The sequence below is a fragment of the Heterocephalus glaber genome, unplaced genomic scaffold (assembly GCF_053883595.1).
Source record: "Heterocephalus glaber isolate CG9 unplaced genomic scaffold, H.glaber_assembly_v1.0 deba00001564, whole genome shotgun sequence".
Classification (NCBI taxonomy): Eukaryota; Metazoa; Chordata; class Mammalia; order Rodentia; family Bathyergidae; genus Heterocephalus; species Heterocephalus glaber.
This window is the reverse complement of record NW_028258351.1, coordinates 13,689,944-13,714,814: the sequence shown is the minus strand read 5'-3', so window position 1 is coordinate 13,714,814 and position 24,871 is coordinate 13,689,944. Positions and strand designations below refer to the sequence as shown.

At 43.0% G+C, this 24,871-nt stretch overlaps 1 protein-coding gene and 1 pseudogene across 4 annotated transcripts in view; one reads left to right on the top strand and one right to left on the bottom strand.

The window, feature by feature from the left end:
• Smyd4 (SET and MYND domain containing 4) overlaps nt 1–24,600 on the top strand; it is a 48,921-nt gene extending 24,321 nt beyond the window's left edge. The window contains exons 5-11 of one of the 4 annotated variants that reach the window (XM_004857148.3): nt 2,132–3,278; nt 13,130–13,312; nt 13,786–13,949; nt 15,140–15,272; nt 16,390–16,506; nt 16,778–16,901; nt 23,451–24,600. In XM_004857148.3, coding sequence (XP_004857205.1) covers nt 2,132–3,278; nt 13,130–13,312; nt 13,786–13,949; nt 15,140–15,272; nt 16,390–16,506; nt 16,778–16,901; nt 23,451–23,616 — 2,034 coding nt within the window. In that variant the 3' untranslated portion in view covers nt 23,617–24,600. The other 3 variants (XM_087191594.1, XM_021238179.2, XM_087191596.1) reach the window with 3 other exon arrangements.
• On the bottom strand, nt 18,601–19,863 carry LOC101698149 (trafficking protein particle complex subunit 3 pseudogene; annotated as a pseudogene).
• Nucleotides 24,601–24,871: the final 271 nt, after the last annotated feature.

Here is a 24,871-nt window from a genome sequence, read left to right as displayed (position 1 = left end):
TCCTTTCTTAAAAGACGGAAATTAGGCTGTGCTTCTGTTGGCTGAATTGGAAGCATACTGATATCCATCCAAACTTGTTCATTCCCTTGATTCATTTCGCCTGTCACAGGTGGCTATGCAAAGTGGTGCTGGTTGACAAGAAAAAGCTATGACACGCTGGACGGGGGCATGGACCAGATCCAATAGGCCAACAGTTCTCGGCGTCAAGATCAGCTGTATGATATGTTGCTAATAATACTTTAGGTTCCAAGTGTGTCCATAGTATTTACTTGTTCATTTATTTAGTTCAAACAAGTAGAGCATTTTTACAATTATCCCTTTAATAATATAGCTTTCTGGGCCGGGGATTTAGCTCAGTGGTTTTGTCGCCTGCTGTGCAAGCGCAAGGACCCAAGTTTGACCCCTGGTACCAAAAAAAAATTAATAATAATAATATAGCTTTCCTTTAATAAGCACAGAGTGTGGGAAAATAAAAGGTGCCCTGAAATGCCTATGAATGCCTATAAGGTAGGCTTTTCTATGAGTGGCTTCTCATCTCTTAATGTGGTAACAGAAAAAAAAAATGTTCAGAATTGTGTCAGTGGAGTTTATAAAACAGAAAATGACTAAAAATTAGATTTATCTTTAGGAAGATACCTGTGAGGCCTCCAAAGTTTACACTAGAGAGGCCTAAGAGCAAGCTATAAAATGCTATTTAGTACAGTAGTACATCAGTACTCATCATTAATGGTCCAAGGAGGCACAATGGATAACAGAACAACAAGTACAAAACTAATTATTTTGTCTAGAAAAGGTAGTGAGTCGTGAGGCAATTGACACCAGCAAGTTCTAGCTTGCCTGTCAAGTACCAAACAACAAGTGCTAGGACAAAATTTTCAAGTCAAAATGCATCATGTACCAAATTCAACAAGTTTCAAAGAAATCAAGTACCAAGGTATGACTACATTCATTTCAGACTTCTACTGAAATTCAAATTATACCTTAGAGTTTAAAACTATTGTAATAGTCACATGTTCACACTTACTGGCCTTCAGACTAACAGAGAAGAGTGAGAATCTAATTCTAGGTCATAAGCAAGAAAGTCCTGGGCTACTAAGAACAGGCATTAGAAGAACTTGCAAAACATTGAACTTTTTATAACTTCCCTGTATTGATTGTTTCTGTTTTCCTTCATCTAATAATGATTCCTATTTATTGACCACATAATATATTCCAGGCACTCCTTTCTGCAGTTCAGATAGATTACTTTATTTCATCCTTAAAACAACCTGATGAGGTATTATCATCCCTGTGTTTCAGATGAGAGAACTAAATCGCTGCGAAATTAAGTTCTTGCATAAGGTCATGCATTTGTAGAGGCATAGTCAGTATTTGAATGCAGGTTTGTTTGGATTCAGAGTCTGCCCTCTTAAACTCTCTATAATTCTATACAGCTTTATTTCTTTTTTTCTACTTTTAAGAAAATAGAAATATTTAATAAGAACAATTAAACATAATATCCTCGTCGGGTCTAACACTCAGTAGGCTGAGGCAGGAGAATCGCCACAAGTTTGAGGCCACCCTGGGCGACTAGTGAACTCAAGGCCAGCCTGCACTGCATAGTGAGACCCTGTCTCAAAAAAAAAAAAAAAAAATCAAACAACAACAAAAAAACCAATATCCTCAACAATTAAAAGATCACACAGAGGCTAGGGCTGTAGATTAGTAGCAGAGCATACGCTTAGCATATACAAGGCCCTGAGAATTGTGTCAGTAGAGTTTTTAAAACAGGAAGTGACCAAAATCATATTTATATTTTAGGATGAGTTCAACCCCTAATGTCCCCCCACACACACAAAAAATCACACAGTAGAATATAATTTAAAGAAATAAGGTCTTGGTTGCATTTGTTCTACTTTTTTTTTGGTAGTGGGGATCGAACTCCGGTCCTTGCACTTGCGCAACAGGCGGCAAAACCACTGAGCTAAATCCCCAGCCCTGTTCTACTTTTAATAATTCTTAATTGTGCTCACTTCAGCAGCACATATACTAATAATTCTTATAACTTTCCTATAGATTTTTGGAAAGATTTTCCATACAGATTGCAAGATAAACACCAAGGATCATCTTGGGGTTTCCCTTCTGTTTTCAGACCTGTCTCAACGATATCATCAGAGCACTGGTGCATGGATATCCAGAAAGACTGAAGCCCAAGGTGATGTTGCGTAAGGCGGAGTGCCTGGTGACCCTGGGGAGACTGAAGGAGGCAAGCCAGACTATCAGTGATCTTGAAAGTAATGTCAGTGCCAGACCAACACCAGCAGCTTCCCCCTTTCACATTCTGCAGAAAAACCTCTGTGATCTAAAAATGAAGATACAGGAAAAGGAGAATCTACCAGAAACCTTCCCCACAGCTATAGCCAAAGACTTTGAGGGTATGAACCTAACCGAAGAGAATGAGCAAATTTCCAATGCATCATCATCTGTCCGCTTATGCACAGACCCTTTAAAAGGCCGCTATTTGGTTGCCATAAAAGACATTCTCCCAGGAGAGATTCTAGTGAAGGAGGATGCTTTTGTGAGTGTCCTCAACCCAGGAGAAATGCCACCACTGCATCAAGGCTTAGAGAGCAGGTGGGATACCAGAGTTACCAATGGGGACCTCTACTGTCACAAATGTTTGAAGCATACTTTGGCCATGGTTCCCTGCCATGGATGTAGCTATGCCAACTATTGCAGCCAGGAGTGTATGCAGCAGGCCTGGGAGCTGTATCATAGCATAGAGTGTTCTTTAGGGGGGCTATTGCTCACGCTGGGTATGTTTTGCCACGTTGCCCTGAGGTTGACTCTCTTGGCTAGATTCAAAGATGTGGACAAAGTTGTAAGGAGGATTTGTGATGAGATTAACAACAAGGAGATATGTTTACCTGAAAGCAAGACTCTGGTCAAGACATTCAACTACAACCAGGGGGAAAGAGAAGAAATTGGCAAAACAGTTGAGACTCAAATTCCTGGATGTAATATTAATGGAAAGTATGAAAATAATTATAATGCTGTCTTCAGTCTTTTACCCCATACTGAAAACCATAGCCCAGAGCATAAATTTCTCTGTGCTCTCAGCATCTCTGCACTGTGTAGGCAGCTTGAAGCAGCCAGCCTGCCTGCCCTCACCACAGGTCTGAAAGCAGCAGTGACTCCTGAGTTGTGTGCGGATTTGAACATTTGGGCAGTGGCCATGCTGCGACACTTGTTACAACTGCAGTGTAATGCTCAGGCAATAACTACCATACAGCACACAGGTAAGAGGGAGACCTATGTTTCTGCCTTACAATATTCTTGGTGTGGCTGATGTTTGGGAAGGAAGAACTGAAATGGAAAACAGTAGCACTCGAACAAATTGGTGATCTAGTGAGGAAACACCTATCTTGCATTATAACCATTATGCCATTGAGAAGCTGTGTGACCTTAACAGATTATTTTAACTTATTCTTCCTCAGTTTTCTCATCTGTAACATGCACAATTTCATTTTACCTAACTTTACAGAATTTTGTGTGTTGGTAAAAGATTATTTAAAAAGTTAAAATAACCGATTTTTTTATTATGAAGGAAAACTATCTCAAATAAATTAAGCTGTAGAAATAATAGCAAATTTGTCAGAAGGACATACATTCTCAAGAATCCAGAGAAAGCTAAATAGCTTTTTTTTCCTCAGAAAGGGGAGAAATAGTCAAAACAGACTGCAGAAAGAATAGGTTCTATAGTTGAATAAGATATCAAATGCTTAACTCGGCTACTCACTGTCTGTTCTCTTTCCAATCAACAATTTTTTCCCCGTTCTTCTAAATTTCCTAGAGAAGACTCAGCCCAGTACAGCTTTTCACACTGAACTACACCATGAGCTCTTGGCTGTTCTACATATAGCCTATCCTTTGGTCTGACCAGCCATCAGAGGGCCACCTCTAGACACAGACCAGACAGTCTAGCGCTGTTTCTGAACTGGATTCTATAATAAGACTGTTTAAACTAGGGAGCCAGGTGTGGTGGTATACACCTGTAATCCCAGCACTTAGGAGGCTGAGGCAGGAAGATTGCCACAAGTTCAAGGCCAGCCTAAACTACATAGTGAGACCCTGTCTTCAAGAGAAAGAAAAAAAGAAAAAAGAAATGGTGTTTCCAGTATTTCTAGTGTATGATCTCCATTTCAGCAGAAAATATCTTATACTAGCATTTTTCTTAACTAATCTATTGGCTCTTGAAAAGAGGAAACCAGGTGTTAGCGAAACCTAGGATTCATAGACAGAATAATAATGGTGTTTAACTAAACCATACATGCTTAACTCTTCTGATCTTTCCCACTGGGTAATATAGAACTTAACAAGCCTTTATGTCTGTATCTTTATGTTTAGTTTTAATGAAGTGGCATATAGATGTATAGGAATCTATCTCACTAGAGGTATTTTTGGACATAAGACTCTCTTCCCTATCCTGAAGCACATGGAACATCCAGAAATAGCACCAGCCTGGTCTTGTGTTACTAAATCACATTTGCATTTAGTTTCTGTTTTCTCCTTTACCTTTTTTTACTTCTTTTAGCCAGTGCTACCCGTAGGACTAAAAATATCAAAAACCTTAACAGTGATTAATGTGAGTAGAAATAGGAGTGATTCCTACTTTCTTTTTTAGAGTTGTCTATATTTTTAAAATTAAGAACATTATTTACACAAGAGTAACAATATACCAGTAAATTTTAAAATGAGTTATATACCTTTCCCATCATTCTAGGGGGAAAAAAATAGCTTATAGACCAAAAGATAATAAAATGAGTCTACAATAGTAAATATAAATGGGTTAAACTCTCCTATTAAAGGAGTCTTTCAGAATGGATCAAAAAATTTATTTTATTTTACTTTACTGTGAGAGGTTTCACTAACCAGTCCAGGATGTAGCCCAGGATAGCCTTGAACTCACTATGTAGCCCAGGATAACCTTGAACTCACAATCCTCCTGCCTCAGCCTCCTAAGGGCTGGGATTACAGACATATGCCTCCATGCCCAGCTCCAAAAAATTAAAATCTAACTATATTCCATTTGCCAGTGACTCCTATAATAAAATAATGCAAAGAGTTTGGCAAGTTACATCAGGAATCACAAACAAATCAAGATACTGGTATTAATATGAAACTGTAGAACTCAGGCTAAGCTACCAAATAAAACAAAGAAACCATTTCATTTTTATAAAGGAGACTCTCCACACTGAAATATATCATCAGCCTCCGCTCTCAGAAACAGAGATTGTATCTATAAAACAAAAATGGTTAAGTGTATAGGAGAAGCTTGGCAAAAACCCCATTGTTGTGAGGAAATTTAATATACCATTCTGACTTTGATCATCTATATTAAGAGCCTAGAAACCAAGATAACATAATAAACCTAGTTTATTATACTGGTCTGACAGTATAACTAGTCTGACAAAGCTCATATCCCACAGATCAGTCACAAACTTTTTCTATGAGGGTTCAGTAGTAAATATTTTAGGGTTTGCAAACGGTGTGGTCACTGTGGCATTGTTCAGCTCTGCTTTGTAGCGTGAGAACTATCAGACAATATGCAGACAAGTGGGCATGGCTGGGTTTCTGCAGAAGTTTATTGTAGACACTGAAATGTAAATGTTCATAATTTTTCGCATGTCAGGAGAATTATTCTTTGGGGTTTTTTAACCATTTAAAAATGTAAAAACCATTCTTAGATCATAGGCCGTACAGAAACAGGCAGCAGACAAGATTTGGCCCACAGGCTGCAGTTTACAGATTCTGATGTAGACAAAGATTGGGCAAATCTAGGAAATCTGTTTGAGGCAGGGGACCCACATAATTAGGAACAACAAAGGAGATGTTGTGTAAGTTCTGTTTTCTTTTTATCTCTTTTGGGTTTTTATTTGTGTGTGTTTTTTAGACAGTGTCCACACTGGCTGTGAACTCGATATATAGCCCAGCCTGGCCTCAAACTTGTGAATCTCCTCCCTCAGCCCCCTAAATGCTAGGATTACAGGCCTGCGCCTCCACACCCACTAAATTTATTTTTAAATTTAAAAAAAATGTGATGCCAGACACTGTTGTGCAAGCCTGTAGTCCCAGCTATTTGAGGCAAGAAGATTGCTTGGACCAAGGAGTTTAGGGCCAGCCTGGCAATTTAGCAAGATTCTGTCTCCTTTAAAAAATAGTAACACAGTTTTAGACTATCAAATTTGGAAATACTAAGTAGACAATTTTTAGGAGATATATATTGAGAAGGAAAAAAACACTTTAAAAAAAACAGTAATTGTGGAAGAATCAAGTTATTAAAATATTTCCATGAAAAGACAGTTGTGCTGGACATGGGTGGCACATGCCTGAGATCCCAGAACCCTGGTATCAAGTTTGAGGCTAGCCTAAGTGACTTAGTGATTTGGTAAGACCCTTTCTCAAAATTTTAAAAGGGCTGAAAATGTAACTCAGTGTGAAAGCTCTAGGTTAAATCCTCATTACTGCACATGCAAAAAAAAAAAAGTTAAAAATTAGAGGGTGTCCAGCTGTGGTTGTGGACACCTATAATTCCAGCTCCTGGGGAGGCTGAGGCAGGAGGATTGCAAGTTTGAGGCCAGGCTGGGCAATTTAGCTGATTCAAATGAAAGACACTGATTCAAATGAAAAAATAAAAAGGGCTGGGGATGTGGCTCAGTGCTCCATGGTTTAATTCCCATTACGGGGCGGGGGGGGGGGATGAGGAACTTCTGCATAGCTGACCCTTTGAGGGTTCCTGGTGGGTGGCACACCCAGAGGGCATGGGGGCTTCCCACACGCCCTATGCATCTCTACCTCTACCCTTTGTTGTATGCTTTGCAATAAACCAGTAAGGCTGTTTGAAAGGATCCATACTAAATGCCACAGGTCCTTTCCCTGGGTACCCTGCCCACCTCTGGGCCCCTCTCCCAGTCTCAGGGGAAGCCTGGGATCCTGCTTGTCACAGGCACCCTGGGAACAGGCCAGCTCCTGGATGATTGGGAGAGCAACAAACAGGCACTGTGTATGCCAAAAAGAACATGGCAGCTTTTTCTATAAGGAAAAATATACTAGATCTAAGTGAGAAGAAAAAACCTTGAAGTATTCAAGAGTATGATACCATTATGTAAGCATAAAAAAACATAGGTTTTAAAGCTTAAAAATGAAGATGAAGCTATGTAACATCTTGAAAAAGATAAGTGAACATTTATGCAATCTTAGGATGGGACAAGCTTCTAAAAGTATATAACATCAAATTTGGGCAATTAAAAAATAGCTAGTTTTATCGCTTCTCGGCCTTTTGGCTAAGATCAAGTGTAAAAAATAGCTAGTTTTAACTTTCTAAACACCAAATCTATATCAAAAACACCATGATAGAGTCAGGTGTGGTGTCCATACAGCTGTAATACAGCACCCTGGGAAGCTGAAACAAAAAGATCCCAAGTTTGATTTTTTGTTTGTTTTGTTATTTGAGGCAGGGTCTTGCTATGTAGTTCAGGCTGGACTTGAACTCACTATGTAGCTCAGGCTGGCCTCGAACTCATGGCAGTCCTCCTGCTTCAGCCTCCCAAGTGCTGGGATCTCATGCCAAGCTGAAGATCCCAGTTAGCAAGACCTTGTCTCAAAAAAACATTTTTTTAATTAAAAATCACCAGGCATGGGGCTCACACACCTGTGATCCCACCATTTGAGACACCGATATATAGGAGAATCCTCACAAGTTTGAGGCCAGCCTGGACTACGAAGCATGACCCTGTCTCAAAAAACCCCACAATAATAATAATAATAATAATTTTTAAAAAGCACTGGGGATGTAACTGAGTACAAAGGTCCTGGGTTCAATCCCCAGTACCACAAATAGAAAATAATAGTAATAATAGGAATCTGGGAAGGTAGCTCACTGATAGGACATGTGCTGTGCATGCAGGATTCAATCCCCACCACTTAAAAGAAGAACACTGTAATGGGCAAAAAAGGAAAGAATGCAGGTGAAAGAGCTCCTTGTAGGAATTGGAAAAAAAAAGAACCTGGAGGCAGAAGACCTGATCAGAACCTTTGCGTGGCATCCATAAGATGAGAGGACTGAAACCCTGAGTGAGCCTCAAGGGAAGACTACTTGCAAAGATGAACATGAGAGTTTCTTTTTCTCTCAAGATGAGTTCCTTTCCCCTCATCTTGAATCTGAGTTGGCTTGTGACTTGCTTTGACCAATGGAAGGCAGCACAAGTGACATGTAACTTTTGAGTCTAATCCCTAAGAATCCTTGTAGCTTCCATTGTCACCTTTTTGGAAGAATGGAATGGCCATGTGAACAGTCCTGGGTCAGCCTTCCTAAGGATAAAAGACCAGGTGCCAGATGAATGCAGTCACATGATTAATCTCTGGGCAAAACCAGCAGGGGTAGGGGGACCATTCAACTAAGCTCAGCCAAAACTGCTGGCACACAGAATTGTGAACAAATGAAATTGTTGTTTTAATATCTCTCCCTGCCAAAAAAGACCCATAAACAAAAATTAAGATGTGAATGACAAAATGAAGAAACATCTCTAAGCAACTATACAACTCTTAAAATGAGCTTTGTAAAATATGCACATGATGAAATGTTCTAAAACTGGATTGTAGTAATGATTACACAGTTATGTAAATCTCCCCTTCCAAAATCATTGAATTATATATAGTAGATAGATTATATCTCAATAAAGCTTTTAAAAATGCACATGAGCAAGCACTTTATCAAAGAACTCTAGTAGTAAAAAATAGGCTGGGTCCTACTCTGGGAAGCTGAGGCAGAAGGATTCAAGTTTGAACCCCAGCCTAAACAATTTAGTGACTTAATGAAAACCTATCTCAAAAAGGAGGGATGTAGTTCAGTGCAAAAGCCCACAGCTCAATTCTTGGTACCATAAAGAAAGAGTAATAATATGGTAATAAAAATGGTCAGTTTCTAACATTCTAGGAATTGAAACATGCCATTTTTTGCCTATAACATTGGAAGAATTGTTTTGTTGGGCTTGAATTTGCAATTCTCGTGTTTCAGTCTCCCAGAGTGCTGGGATTACAGGCCTGGACCACCTTGCCTGGCTGATTTATTTTTAAATTATAATATGCATTTTCTTCATTTTGTGGTGCTTAAATTAAAGGTAGGTCCTTGATCATGCTAGGCAAGTACTATTAACACTGAACTACATCCCCAACCCCATAGGGTTTAAATTGAGGTAAAACAATAACTGACATATTATGTGAAAAGAAGTAACTTACAGATCATTGTGTGTATGGTGTTGCCAAGTATGTTAAAAATTCCCTATATAGGGGCCAGGGATTTAGCTCAGTGGTTTCGCCGCCTGCTGTGCAAGCGCAAAGACCCAAGTTCGATCCCCAGTACCAAAAAAAAAAAAAATTCCCTATATAACCAGGCATGGTGGCAAATGCCTATAATCTCAGTTAGCTACTGAGGAGGATCCCAAGTTTAAGGCCAACCTGGGCAATTTATCAAGATCCTGTCTCAGAATTAAAGGGGGACTGGAGATATACCTCAGTGGTCAAGTGCTTGTCTAACATTGGCAAGGCCTTGGGTTTGATCTCCAGCACTGCATAAATAAATTAATTAAAAATTAAAAGGGCTGGGGCTCATTGATAAAGCATTTGCCAAGCATGAAAGAGGCCCTGGGCTCATTCCCCAGTACAGGGGTGGAGTGATAGAGGGGGTGGATTCCATACATAACCCTGGAGAGAATACACCAAAACAGTATACATAATACTTACAGATGACTGTCATTGTACTTTTCTGTACTTTTCAGTGTTTTAATTGTTTATGGCTATAGTGTTTTCCTTTTGTAATTTTAGCTTTTTAATGACAAAAATAATCCAAATGCTAAGAACGTTTTTTCATATGAACATTTTTAAGACACTTGATACATATTATAAAATTGCCCTCCAGGTAAGTTGTACCAGCTACATGCCCACCAGCAATGTTCACTTTCATTCTTTTAACTCGGTCTAATTTTGTTTTAGTCTGCTCATATTTCTAATCTTGTTATATCCCTTTTTATTATTTCTTTGGGGTTCCAACACCTCCCAGTTTAGTGTTCTCATTGAATTTCATTAGCAGCTGTTTCATTAGTGGCACAGGAGAAGGATTAAAGTGTTAACTAGGATAGACTTTGACAAAAACCTATAAAAATGTGTTATTATCTTTGCATAAATCCTTTTTAATCAAAATTCTCAAGAACTCTTATTTGGTGCCCATCTCAAGCGACAGAACCAGCCACTGATAACATTGTACACCTGGACAGGTGTGTATGGTTATGTCTCAGTGGGAACAGCACATCTGGATTATATCTGGATTCATGTCATAACAGTCTTTAATAAGTCTCCATGTAGCTTCAGATCAATTCACCGCTCTTTGTTTTCACTCATCAATGTTCCAACTTAACACACAAGAGTCTCATTTTGCAAAATACATATCAGAGAAGATATATTCTGGAAATATTGTGAATGAGGTTTTTTTTTTTTTTTTGAGACAAAGTCTCATTATGTATTGAACTCTGTATGTAGCCAAGGCTGGCCTCAATCTGGAGGCAATCCTTCTGCCTCAGCCTCCCAAGTGCTGGGATTACAGGTGTGTGCCACCACACCCAGTTTGCTTGCTTTGCACTAGAGAGATTAATGAGATACATTTTGGTAAAGATTCCTGTCTTTCCCCCCCTCCCTTTTTTAAATATAAAATGTCATATATTAAATTTGGTAGATAAGGTACATACATATTCTTGCTTTCTATTATCTCTGCTAATACATGAATAATGCAAAATATCGAGTAATTTTTAAAAATCAATACTTAATTTTTTAGAAGTAATTAGACATTCAACTCTGACACAAATACCCCACTCAGTTCCTGGGCCTGCTTCTCTTAGAGGATAGTCTATAAATAATTCACAAAGCTGACATTACTCACTGTATTGCAATCATTTTTTCTGAGAAAATTTTAGCAACTGTTCTAATATAGATTGCCAGTTATCAGTAGTTGGGAATGCAAGTCAACTTTTAATTATGCAGAGGCTGATTATTCAGACTACAAATTGTTCATGCCTTGTACAGCTCCTTCCGCCTGCCTACCTTTTAGCATTTTCTCTGCTCATTAGCACATATTCCAGAAGGTAGACATTGGACAAAGGGGGAGGGGGAGGAAAGGAGACTAAAATCAGTAAAGCACTTAGGAGAAGCACTGATGAAAGGTTTTAATACACTTTATGGAATTATTGACTAAAATTGATTCATTTGGATTCCTTGTGAATCATATTTACTTGTTCTATTCTTGTCCCCCATAGCAACAGATAATAGAATTATCTACAGAGAAACAATATAATTCCTGTATTTAATGTTTTCCTTTATAGGACATTTTCACGTGATGGTTCATGATATTTTCTTTATTCATTACATTTGTATCTAGACTACTTATTTCTTTGGTAAATAGTCTGTTAAGATTCCTGGCATATGTACAGTGATTCCATAATTATCTGATGGTTTCCAGCTTTCTAGAAAACTGAATATTTCCCTTTAAGTATTAATATCTTTCATATTTCAGCGAGTCTGTTGAAAACATGATTTTCCTCATGTTTAAACCAAGGCTACTGCACATTGAAGAGTTGGGGGATTATCTATACCCTACATGCTCCTGGGATATGTCTGGCTCTTACAAAAGCTCATGTGGGAATGCTGTCCATCTAGGACCTTCTGGTTAGGTGAAATGTTGCCAGAATGGTAAAATGCTGAGTGGTGTTAGTGTTTTGTTTGCTGTAAGGCCATTAGTTTTAAGACTTTGCCTCTCCCTCCAGTGTGTCACTTGTCTTTTGCCATTGTTAGAAAAACCTGCTTCTTAGATTCTCCCCATATTGGTTCTCTGCTTCTGGACGTTTGTGGCCTGAGGACCTGCTTAAGCAAATCAGCACTGTGTGTAAATTAAGAGCAAATAGGTTGTTATGGTTGGATTTTTGAATGTCCTCCACAGGCCTAAATGCTAAAGGCTTGGTCACCAGCCTGTGGCATTACTGGGAGGTGGTGGAACCTTTAGGATGTATAGGGCCTAGTGGAAGGAAGTTAGGGACCCTTGAAGGAGATGGGATTGCAGCTCCTCCCTCTCTCTTTTTGCTTCTCAGCCACCATGAAGTGAAGCCTCCTCTGCTACACTCTCCATGCTGCACCATCACAGGCCTAAAGTGACAAAACCAAACAGCCATGGACTGACATCTCTGGAGCCATGAGCCAAAGTAAAACTTTTCTCTTTTTAAGTTGATTTTCTCAGGTATTTTGTCACAGCAATGGAAATCTAACCACGCAGACCTACACATGAGTACAAAGAATTCACATATAAACATAAGTACATGAGCTTTGGTGCAGGCTTGCCTCACTGCCTGGAGGCCTTTTTCTTTCCTTTTTCTGAGGTTCAGTCATGTAGTTAAGTTCCTGGTCAATTGTACTACAAAGAGATTTTGAGAACTAGGAGATTGTCTTGAGTAAAGTTAATATAGAGAATTTACTTCCGTGAGAACTACTTACTGGTTTTCCAGAAAGGTGGAACAAAGGGCAAAATGAAGAAGTAAGCATAAAGAGTATTGATTTTTTAATATACACTTAAGCCTGCTTAAATATATAAAGTTTGGTATAATAACTAGGTCGGTTGTTCTATTAACCACCCAAAGACCAGTTAAATAAAAGCATTAGGAATATAAAAGTCTTTGGAAAATAATCTCAACAGCTATTCTGGTTTCTCTGTCCTCATGAACATTATGAAACTGTCAGGAAAGCTCCCTACTGATAATCCCCTTTTAATTATTTTTTATAAATTCTAATCTTGGGAGCTTTTGTGTGTGTGGTGTCAAGACACAATGCCTAGGTTCCAGGATCCCAGTGGACTTTTCTTGTGTTCATTCACTTTGCTTCCTAGGGACCAGAGTTTGCTGTGAGTCATGTTCCATCTGATTTATACTGGATCCGGCTGTGGAGCCATGACTCAGATGGGCTTCAGGCCCAGCTGCCCAGCTTAACTTCTGACAAATGGACAACGAAGCCAGGACTAATGTCCTGACATCTTTCCTTTTGCCTGTTGCACTTTCAGGATCTAAAGAGAACATTGTTACTGACAGCGGGCAGGTACGTCTTGCTACAGGCATCTTCCCTGTTGTGAGCCTCCTGAACCACTCCTGCAGCCCCAACACCAGCATATCCTTTGCTGGCACTGTCGCCACCATTCGGGCAGCCCAGCAGATTGGAAAAGGGCAGGAGATTCTCCATTGCTATGGTGAGCCAGCCCTCCTCTCCCCGTCCCACTCTTTTCCAGCCAAAGGACATAGTGGATAGGGAAGAGCAAGTCCCTGAGCCTTCACCTGTCTGGTGTTTGTTACAGGGAAAAGACAGTGCATCGCTAGGCCAAAAAAATGAAAGATCTTACCATAGTAAGAAGCCCTATGTGTGAGGCGAATGTAATAACCACTACCTAAGAAGCTCTATTGTGGCTAAGCTATCATGTCTGTCCTTGCTTAATCTCTATAAACTTCCTGTTCTGAAAATGGGCTAGGAGCAACATCTCAGCTTCTTTATTTTCCTGTCCCAGCAACTTGGAAGCTTATTTCAGTATCCAGTTCCACAAATGTTTAAGTAAAGGTTATCTGTCATGATGAATAATCGTCCAGACCCTCTGTTGAGTTGAGGCCTCTTAAGTAGTGTTTGACTGTTTCTTGCTTTCAGTATTAGCTGAGGGTGATCTCTCTCCAGGGCCTCACAAGAGCTGGATGAGTATCGCTGAAAGGCAACAGAAGCTGAGGTCTCAGTACTTCTTTGACTGCAACTGTCCAGCTTGTCATTATGAGAAGCTCAGAACAGCTGCAGGGCCCAGGTGGGAAGCATTCCGTTGTAATAATTGCAGAGCACTCATGCAGGTAAATCTCTCCTCTCCCTTCTCTACTGTTTCTGGAGGTCAGTTATCCAGCCCAAAGGCTTTGGGAGAAGCCACCACCAGGGGCTTGTAGGTACTGAGAACAGTAATGTCGTTTCCATTTGAACAAATCATCTCCACACATTGGTTGTCCCTCAAAGAAATCATAGGAAAGGATTGGATTTAGTGATGTTTCTCTTTCAAATGACAGAAAATCCCACCTGAACTGACTTAAGGGAGGAAAAGGACTGGGAGTTTTTTTGCTTAAGTAATTGATAAGTTCCATGTCAGAGCCCTTACAGACACAGCTTGGAGACTCAGATAATGTCACCAGGACCCCACTTTCCCGTCCACCTCTCAACTCCATTACTTCTGTGCTAGCCCCATCTTCATGCAGACTTCCCTCTCATGGTGGCAAGATGGTTGCCAGCATCTCAGCTTCCTTGTCTTCCCTGCCCAGAAGGTTGAAAACATGTGCCACTCCAACAACATTTCTGGGCAGAGATCTTATGGTGTGGCATCCACCCAGTGACTGTGGCTGGAGGAAAATCAGAATTTTATCCTAGCCAGTTGGACCAGAGGAACAGGCCACATCTGAACTGCATATCCACACTCTCAGCTACAGAGCACTGACAGTAGAAGAGTGAGGGTCCTCAAGAAATTGAGCTGTTGCCAAATGATGGCATAGATACTGACATCTTCAACAACAAAGCAAATGGCCACCTCAGAAGTTTTCTCCTCTACAAGGGCATACAGTGTTTTCCATAGGGGAACCATAAGAAGACTGAAGAGTTGGTTGTGTTGGAAAGCTGAAGTAGCAGACCCAAGGTCAAATGTGAGGGGGCCTCACTTAGCACCTTTTTATGTTGGTTTTCTTATGGCTTTTTTATAACCCCTAAAAATGTGCCTGTCTTCCAAGGCCTGGCCCCAAAGAGAGAGAAGAGAGGAGCTGTTGAGATGAAGAACTGTGAACTTTAGCAGTTCTTTTCCAAAAATTGAATCTTGGGATGGAATCAGCTACTACTTTCATTACAATTGTTGCTATCAGACCAAATTCAGCCAGGCTTTGGTTATGATATATTATTGCAAGAGTCTCTTTCCCCTATCGGGTCAGTGACCCTATAATATAAATATGGCCAGCATTAATAACCAACTCTGGTATAGAAATAAAGATGGAACTGACTTCCTCCACAGGGAGATGACGTCCTGAGCTGTGGGAACAGAGCTTGTCTGGAACCCATCAGCAGGAACCACCTGGTCTCTCAGTTGCAGGACCTTCAGCAGCAGGTTGGGATAGCTTCGAAGCTTCTCAGAAATGGCAAACTCGGTGAGACTGGCTCCCTGCTTTGGTCTACTGGCCCCTTCCCTTTTTATATTCCGGCATCACTTTCCACTCGAGAATAGTTAGGGGGTGGGGGTGTAGTTTAGTGGTAGAGCACTTGCCTAGTATGTGTGAGATCTTGGGTTTGACTGCCAGCACTGTAAAAAAAAAAAAAAAAGGTTATTCAGTGATTGAAGAATTGAATTTATTATCCCCGTACCAGCCACAAGATGGCTATAGAAGCCAGTAGAGTAAATCTTACCATTCAGTCTGGTATCCATGAAAAAAATGCCAAATGAGTTAAGTTGTTGTCTTAGGCATCAGGTAGCTAAGTTATAGTATTCTTAGTGACTAAAGAGTCGTCTCCAACTTCCATGAGCTCTGTGCAACTCTAGAAGTTCGGTATCATTTATTTTAACTCCAGGGCCTAATGATCTAATTTCCTAGGAAGGTTGTTCTCCCCTAATCAAAGCCAGTTTTTTCCTGTAGAACAATGGAGTTAAGAATTCTACTCTTGGGCTGGGAATGTAGTTCAGTGGTAGCCACTTGGCTAGCATGAGACCCTAGTTTCAATCCCCAGCACCACAAAAAAAAAAAGTAAGTTTCTTTTCAAAAAAGGAATTTCCAGACCTAGTGGCACACGCCTATAATCCCAGCACTCGAGAGGCTGAGGCAGGAGGATCACTGTGAGTTTGAGGCCAGCCTGGGCTACAAAGTGAGACCCTGTCTCCCAAAAAAAGAAAGAAAAAATTATGACACTCTTTATCACCCCTGGAAATTAGAATTTGACACTGTGGGAATTTACTTGCTCTACTTTATGAAAGTTAAACTTCAGCTTAGATTTCAAAGTCAAGAGAAATAATGACTGTAAGTGAACTGTAGAGTTGGTTGTGTTGGAAAGTGGATGTTGGAAACCTAGGGTGAGTGTGGGGCTGCCTCACCTAGCACCTTTTCCTACTGAAAAAATACATGAGAGAAAAATGTTGTTGGAACAGTGTGGGATAATGACTATCAGGGACATGCGGGGGGAATTTTTGCATCAACCCAGAATGTGGGATGTGGGTTCTTATTTCCAGGACTGGATTTGTGTCTATACTGAGGCATTTCTCCTTGGAACCAATAGACCAAGCCATTCCAAGGTTGTTGAGGTGCCGGCAAGATGCTGAGAGCTTCCTGGCAGCAGAGCATGCTGTGGCAGGGGAAATTGAGGACAACCTGGCCCGTGCCTATGCTGCCCTAGGTATGGCACATGCTTCATTTCCTGCCTTGTGTGTTTTGTGGGTACCTTTGCCTGTTCTGGTTAGTTTTTCTCTCGCTTTAAATTGAAGCTACTGTCCCTTCCAGTCACCTTTGGTCACCCTGAGAATTCATCCAGAAGTGACTATGGGGGCCGGGGATTTAGCTCAGTGGTTTTGCCACCTGCTGCGCAAGTGCAAGGGCCTGAGTTCGATCCCCAGTACCAAAAAGTGACTACAGTTCTTTTCTGGAATAAGGTTTTTCTTTCCTAACAGGGGATTGGCAAAAGTCAGCTACCCACCTACAGAAGAGTCTCCAAGTGGTTGAGGCTCGCCATGGGCCATCCAGTGTTGAAATGGGCCATGAGCTCTTCAAACTAGCCCAAGTCCTGTTCAATGGGTAAGACTTTGCTTTATCCGAGTGCTCTGCCAGGGCACGTACTGTTCTGTTCTTTACTAGGCACTTCAGTGTATGACTTTTTCTGTGGTGCTTTTAAGCGTGTTGAAACTTTTTTATTTCCTCTTTAGGAGAGATCCTTGCCTTTTGTTTTTGCTGACAAATTTAAAGCTTTAGAATTTTCTTCTGAGAGTTATGGGGAAAGCTCTTAGATCCTAAGTGAGTTTCCCAGGGAAGACTTGCCAGGCAGCTCCACCCACCAACCAGCACAGCATTCTTTCTCGTTCCTCTCTGGTTAATCACACCTCCCATGGCTCTCTCATTCCTAACACCCTCAACTCTAGGGTCTCTACCTATTCCCTAGTTTGCAGCCTATTCCCTTTATTTATTTATTTTTTTGGTACCGGGGATCGAACTCGGGTCCTTGCGCTTGCGCACCAGGTGGCGAAACCACTGAGCTAAATCCCTGGCCCCTGCAGCCTATTCCCTTTAAAGCAGTTGTTTTCAGCCAGGAATGATTTTTATCCCCAGATGACATTTGGCACTGTCTGGACATATTTTTGATTGCCGCAACTGAGGGGAAGGGTTCCACTAGCATCCAGAGGTGCTGCTAAACCACCTAAAATAGGCAGTACCGTATCTGGCCCAAGATATCAGTTGTGTTAAAGTTGAAAAACCCTGCCTTAAAGGTTAGAAGCTCGCTAGGTGTGGTGGCACATGCTTGTGATCCCAGCACTTGCCTGTAATCCTGGCTGAGGCAGGAGGATCTCCATGAGTTCAAGGCCAGCCTGAACTATAAAGTGAGACCCTGACTCAAAATACCATTTAAAAAAGTTAGAGGGCCAGGGATTTAGCTCAGTGGCACCTTTGCCCGCCTCACAAGCACAAGGTCCTGAGTTCAATCCCTGGTACCAGAAAAAAAAAAAGTTAGAAGCTGGGGGCTTGCCTAGCATGCATGAGACCCTGAGTTCAGTCCCCATCATCACTCAAAAAAATGAAAATAAATAAAGGAAAGAATAGTAGGTTGGTGAGCTGATGGCTGACCTATATTTTCACTGTTGATCATTTGAGGGATTCTAATTTCAGTATTTCTGAATGTAATACTTCAGCTTGTTAAAACTGTCATTGGTGTACATTGATATGAGAAAGTTAACCCTAAGATTGTGAATAGTGAGTGGGACATTTGGTCAGAGAGAGAAGAAAGGGTACAAAGTTTCATAAATGTCAGATCAGAGCTTTAAAATTTGCCTGTTTTTTCAAGATCCTGGAGTCTTTTTACTTTTTATTTATTTTTATTTGGGGGGATTCCACTAAAGAATGTGTCTTTATTGAAGAATTCGTAAGAAAAAAGGATGAACCCTCTGTAAAAAGAGGAGATATTGCCTCCAAACAGCAGGGAGGAATGAGACCTGGGTGGCTTCCTAGAAACCAGTGTTTCCAACATGACTGGCTCCCATGTCCTGCCAAACTCTACAGAGTATCACACTAAAGCTAGTAATTCCTACCCGTCCTCTCCCAGCCATTCAACCCCAAGCCCCAGATTCCCTACAGCCATTTGCCAAGAACTTTATGAAGGCTCAGGAGTGAATGTGCCAGGCTTGTCACTCTTTCTCAGTACAGGGGATTGAAACCAGAGCCTTCACAGAGTTATATCCACAGCCCTTTTTATTTATCATTTTGAGGCAGGGTCTCATTAAACTGGTAAACTGCCCAGACTGGACTCAAACTTGTAATCCTCCTGCCTCAGCCTCCCACAGTACTGAGATTACAGGCATGAGCCACCATGCTCAGGTCAGGCTTGTCTCTTAACAGGGTCAAAGTAGGTATGCTTTGGAAAAGTTACACAGGAATGTAAAATGCTTTGAGCTCTTTCTAGTCCAACCAAGGATGATTACATCCAGCCCATTTTAAGGGAAAAAGAACAAAGAATTCCCCTTCTGAATGTGCATACTTGTAGGGACAATGGACTGTATCAGTCTGCTCTTTATTAGCATGGAAAATGGAAACAAGGTTAGAATATATAGCATCCATGTTAGAGTCACTGAGTTCTAGAGGCAGAGGGCACTGAGCCTTTCTGACTCCAACAAGTGCTTTTGCTGGCTACTCTGGAGTCCTGAGACAGTCATTCTTCTCCAGCTGGGAGATTGTCTTCAATCCTCCTGACGTACCTCATCCGAATTTCTGTTATACCGTTTCCTTTTGGGGTGACCTGGACAAACTTGGCCTCCACTGCCATCTGGATCATCTCCAAGGCTCCTTGCAATACCTCACACAAGACATTGGAATAAATAAGGGATGAGTGGTTATCGGGAAGTTCCACAAAGTCCACCAAGGGGTTATTTTCCAAAATGAGGGAGGATTCGTCACCAGCTGGGCTCCAGTTACTAATGCTTGGAGTAATGCCCAAGTACATCTTGAACGCCACCTTGGTGACAACATCTCCAGTTTCCCTAAAGTCATGGCATCTCCCAACATTTGACCGTGCCAAGAAATCTTCAATCAGTCAGACTCCTATGTTATAGCCCATTTTGTCCAGCTGTTTTTTCACATCTTCATCATTTTCATACTCTTTGCATAGCTGGGTGACAAGAGCTCCATAGGTCAGGGTGAAGAGTTCAGAGCTCATTTTCTTGCTCTCAGTGCCATGGTTCACTTGCCTCGACATGGTGCCGACCTCCCTCTTCTGCCTCGCCGCAAGCGCACTTGGAGACCCTCCAGTTGCTTTTTATTTTCATAATTTTGTCCTCAAATTCTGTCTTGAAGTGTTTAGGAAAGTGTAAGCTCTGGGAGGACAGAAACCATCTTAGGTGCCTTTGTGCCTTCACAGTGCCTGAGTAAGCCTTTAGTTAACATTTGTGCAGCTGACTCAGTACACTGCCTCCTCACTTCCTGCCTGTGCCAACCAGCAGCCTTCTCCTGCCCGTCTGCCCCTGGTGACACTCAGTACTTGGTGTTTGTGTCCAGGTGTCTACACCTTGCTATGCAGGCAGTCATGACCCCCGGTCTTCCCAGCAAGAGGACAAGTACCATCTTCTGGAGCAGAACTTCAGGCATTGTGGGGATGTGGCAAGCCAGCCCTGCAGAAATAGAGTCACAGGGGAGTCAGGAAGCCCCTGACTTCCAGCCCTCGGCTCTCCCTGGCTTCCAAGGTGCTTCCTGCCTCCCAGGATCCATGATAGAAAAACCTGCAGGCAGCAAAATGATGACCCAGCCCCCAAAGGCAGAAGCAGACATGCAAGAGGCCACTCTCAAAGGAGAGAAAGCGTTGGAGGGGAAAAACCAAATGAGATGTGTATGGCAAAGAGCTGACCTTGAGCCCTGAAGATGAGGCATATCTCTTCCATCCCTTTGATGTCTCATTTAAAAATGACTTTGAGGGGGTCCCTGTGTTTGTTCCTTTTCAGAGGAAGAAACCCTATGAGTGCAGTGAATACAGATGAATCTTTAAACATGAGACAGATCACATTCACCATCAGAGTTCACACAGCAAAGAAGCCCTTTAAGTGTGGCAAGAGTGAGAAGACCTTTCGGCACAGCTCTGATGTCACTAAACACCAGAAAATTCACACTGGTGAGAAGCTCTTGAAATGGGAGGAGTGTGGGAAGGCCCTTATAACTGCAGCTCCAACCTCCTGAAATACCAGAAAACACATGGGTGAGGACCCTTACGAGTGCAAGCAGTGTGGGAAAGCCTTTGCCTACAGTTCCCATCTCATCCGCCAGCTGAAGCTCCATCTTCAGAAGAGGCACTGAACAGGCAATGGCCTGTGGTGCTCCAAGTTTGTGCCGATGCACTGTGGCTTCCTTTATTCGTGGAGGCCCCAGGGGCCATGTGCAATATGCCAGGTGTGCCTCTGACTGCCCAGATCTGTCATCACCAGGAAGATCTACCTGTCTGACGTGTGAGTACCTGAGCTGGCTCAGAATTTTCTGTACCAAGAACATAGTAATAACTCAGAAGCTTCCAGACTCCTTGCAGCTATGGCTGTTTTCTGAGATACTCCATGCTGCTAGGGGCTCAGGACCTGACACACACAGACACAAGCCCTAGGAAACAGCAAGAGTAGCACCTGCTGCCGTTGAGAGCCCAGCACCTCCTGCTTTGCCTTGGCCCTTCCACCACCACCTCTAAAGGCTTCAGCCTGTGGCTACTTTGCCCCCTGGGTCCCCAAGCCCGGCCCTCTGAAGCTAGGAAGGAGCTGGACACCCCAAGTGCGTAGCAGTGCTCTGTGGCCAGCTAAGAGGATCCAAGTGCCCACTGGGTGACACCAGTTCCCACTCATCACTTGACAGCTGGCTTCAGTGATTGTCCTGTGGTTTGTTCTCTGACTTCTGTCCTTAGCTGGGGCCTTGACCCTGGAAGTCAGCTACATCGTGTGCCCCTCTGCCCCAGCTGTCATCTCAGACACCAGCCTGACTCACATGGATGGTCCCATCAGACACATGCTCTGCCCTTTTCTGTGCCCTTGAGCACTGCTGCTATAGGAGACACCCTGCCCCGAGGTGCCATTGGCAGCACCATTGGGAGCTTTGACTCTCTTAATCTTTAGTGGTGGGGCTGCCCCATGGTGGCCCTCCACTGAGGCTGCTAGAGCAGATCACCCCAGCAAGAAGCCCCTGGTGAAACACACATTTGAAGGGACCTCAAAAGCAATAGAAAAGACCCCATGTTCCTGCATTCAAGAGAGGAGCAGAGGGGACAGTGGCAGTGTGCAGCTCCTTGGGCAGAGAATGCAGCAGAGAGGCTGCTGAGGACCTGCAGCCCGAAGGGCTGTCACCCTGGGGTCGACTTGGCACCAGGGTGAGAGTGCAAGGAGGCCCTTCAAACACAGCGGAGCAACCACAGGCCCTGGTTCCCAAGCCAACTTTTCCCAAGTGAGCAGCAGTCCTTGCTCACTGTCAGTGGTGCTGTTGAAGAGCCCCCAGCACTAGCTCCTGACTTCAGTGAGGCCAGTCTGGAGAGGCAGTTAAGAAAAACACGCAATGCTCGAAACCTTCTGGACACCTGAGATGTATCCCAGGGGAAACCTAAGACCCCTGCAGCCAAGCACCAGGGTTCTCATTGCAGGAAAATGTTTAACCAAAGCCAGAAACTTTGCAGGACTATGCAGTGTCCACAGCAGACTGGGCAGCATCTCTCCAACCTCTGTCCAGCATGCACTGTCCCCCAGGGCTCCATCCTACAGGAAGAGCACTGGCCAGCAGGGCTGAGTCTGGGCCTCACTTGCAGAGAGCCTCTGCCAGGGACTGGATATTGAGTGTCCCTTGAATGAGCACTTTGTGACCCTCCCTGGCCTCTGTCTCTGAAGCGTTATCCCAGTCAGGCAGGAAGGCAGAAACTGTCACTAGGGAGAAACAGGAGCAGGAGAGCAGGAGGTGTTGGGGAGGGACACTCTGCCCCCTGGGAGCAGACTTCTGGGGGACACAAACCCAGTTCTGTGGTGGCAGGGCCCTTGTCTGACCTCTGAGTGCTCTTCTGCACTGGGAGGGACAGGAATGATCAGTGGCTTAGAGTTGGCCCACACTGAGTCCACTCAAGTTGCCTGGCAGGTTGTAATCCCAGGGTGCACCTGAGCTTCATTTCTAGTGACCTTGTAGGTCCTTTCCAATTTAGGCACCAGTATGTGATTATTCCTCTTCTGTGAGAGTGAGCTGAGGCACTGAGACATGCTGCAGAAGAAGGCAGCCCCTGGGGCAGGGTCCTGGTCCAAGGTGCTTATGCCTGTTAATTTCTGGGGAGACTCAGAGGAATAGGGTGGGCTCTGGGGCTGGTGTGGACAAGGAGCTCAACCCCGATGCTGTGGGCCATGAGCGTGAGCCTGCAGAGCCTGTGCCTTGAGAGCTTGTTTGCTCTTTCCTGGTTCCCTCCTCAATCTCCAGCTACACAGTCAGCACACTGAGGACAAAAGGCTTGTCAACAACCCTCACCTTGACACCTTGACCAAAACCCACGGACTCGTCCTTGCTGTAGTGACACCCGGGTTGGTGCTGCTGCCCTGCAGATGGCTCCAGGGAAGGGGCTCCAGAGCCTGTGGAGAGTTCCTGGTGCCTCTGGGCCCAGTCTCTGGTGCCTCTCTGCAGCTGAACCTCTCCTGGGACATGTGTCCTGCCCTCAGTTTGTGACTCTCCATAATGGTTGCATCATAAATGACCTTTGGCAGCCATGGTTGTGGTCTCCGATGTTGTGGCAGATACATCCCAGTCTGGAGTTTCCCACAGTTATGTTGTATTATCCAAAAATTTAACTTTCTAACTAGCCAAGGTTGTTAAATTTTTCCTTTCATATAGTATCCTTAGTCCTTAGTAACATCTACACCTGGATAAACATCCCATTTGCTTTTGGAATTGGAGACACTTTGTGTGTGGTTCCCTCATCCTGTGGCTTGCTGCACAGGTCCCCACATTGCCTCTGGTGGCCCACAGTACTCATTACCAGATACTGCCTCTTCCTGCTCCTTGTGAATATCTATTTTCTCATAGAGTAAACATCTATTTCTTTAAAAAAAAGAAAAGAAAAGAAATATCTCACCCTTCTTCCCTCCCTTGGCTCAGGTTTGCTGTCCCTGAAGCTCTGAATGCCATACAGAAGGCAGAAGAGGTCCTGTTGGTGCACTGTGGCCCTCAGAGTGACGAGGTCCAGGAGCTCCAGGAGATGAGGTCCTGTTTACTGGACTGGCCACCCTTCCCTATGGGGTCCCAAAGGGATTCTGGCCCGTAGGAAAGGAGCCATGACCAATGAGTTAAAGGGGTCCTGTTGCTACTGAGCTGTCATTAGAAAAAAATGGGATTTATCCAAAGGTCCCAGCCCTTATGTAAGAGGGCCAGGAAGGACTCCGAAAACATTGCAGTTGGAAAGAGACACACACGTGTTTTGATGGATATTTCTTGAAGTAGTTAATTCCCCTCCAATAAGAGCTCCCAATTCCCAGAAAAGACTGACAACTAGTATCTGGAGAGTGCAGGTCCTATAAAGGGATTCTAGCTGGTCTGTAGTCATCTGTATGTTCTCCAGGTTTTGGCCAGATTCCATCTCACTAAGCAATGCAAGTTTGTCTCCCTGGAACATTCCTATGGTTTCTAGTAGTAATGAAATGTTTCCTCCCACTCCAGTGGGAACTTAAACTCTTAGTAGTTGTATTGTAATTGAAAAATAATTATAAAGCAAGAAATCAGTGCTACTCCTTGCCTCCAGAGAAACACAGTTCTACTTAGAGCATCTAGTTTTTTCAAATCCTTTGTTAAAACTGGTGGAGTAGGCTGGGGATTTAGCTCAGTGGCACCGAGGAGCCTGCCTCTCAAGTGCAAGGTCCTAAGTTAGATCCCCGGTATGGGGGGACGGGGGGCGGTAGCCAAATGTAATGCCTGTAATCCCGGCCCTCTGGGAGGCTGAGGCAGAAGTATCACAAATTCTAGCCCAGCCTGGGCAACTTGGCAACTTAGTGAAACCCTGACTCAAAAAGGGCTAAGAATGTAGCTCATTGGAAGGGCTATGAATTCAGTCCACAGTACAATAAAAACTGGGGGAGTGTAAATTGTGAATAGAGAAATAAATATGGGACCATTTTATTGTTGGGCAGTTTCTTCAGGTCTTTATTTCCTGCTAGTTTTCCCATCCTTATTCTCTGGCCTTCATTGAGTCTTCTTGGCATACTGACTGACCAAACAGTAATAAAATGAAACTTGTAGGAATGACTTTATAACACATATGCCTCCTTTTTATTTCTAAAAAGAAAAGAGACCACTTGCTACTAATCATCCTCTCCCATCTGGCAAAGGAAATACAGACTGGGAATAAGAGGGCTGGCGGTATAGCTCATTGGGAGAGTACATGAGGCCTTGGGTTCTATACTCAGCACCGCTGGAAAAAAAAGGTGAGGATATGGGTGTTGCTATTTGTGTTTTCAAACTGAAGAGACTAGACGGAAGGTGGAGGTGGTTGCCCCCTCCCACGAGGATGGTAGCAGTAGCCTGCA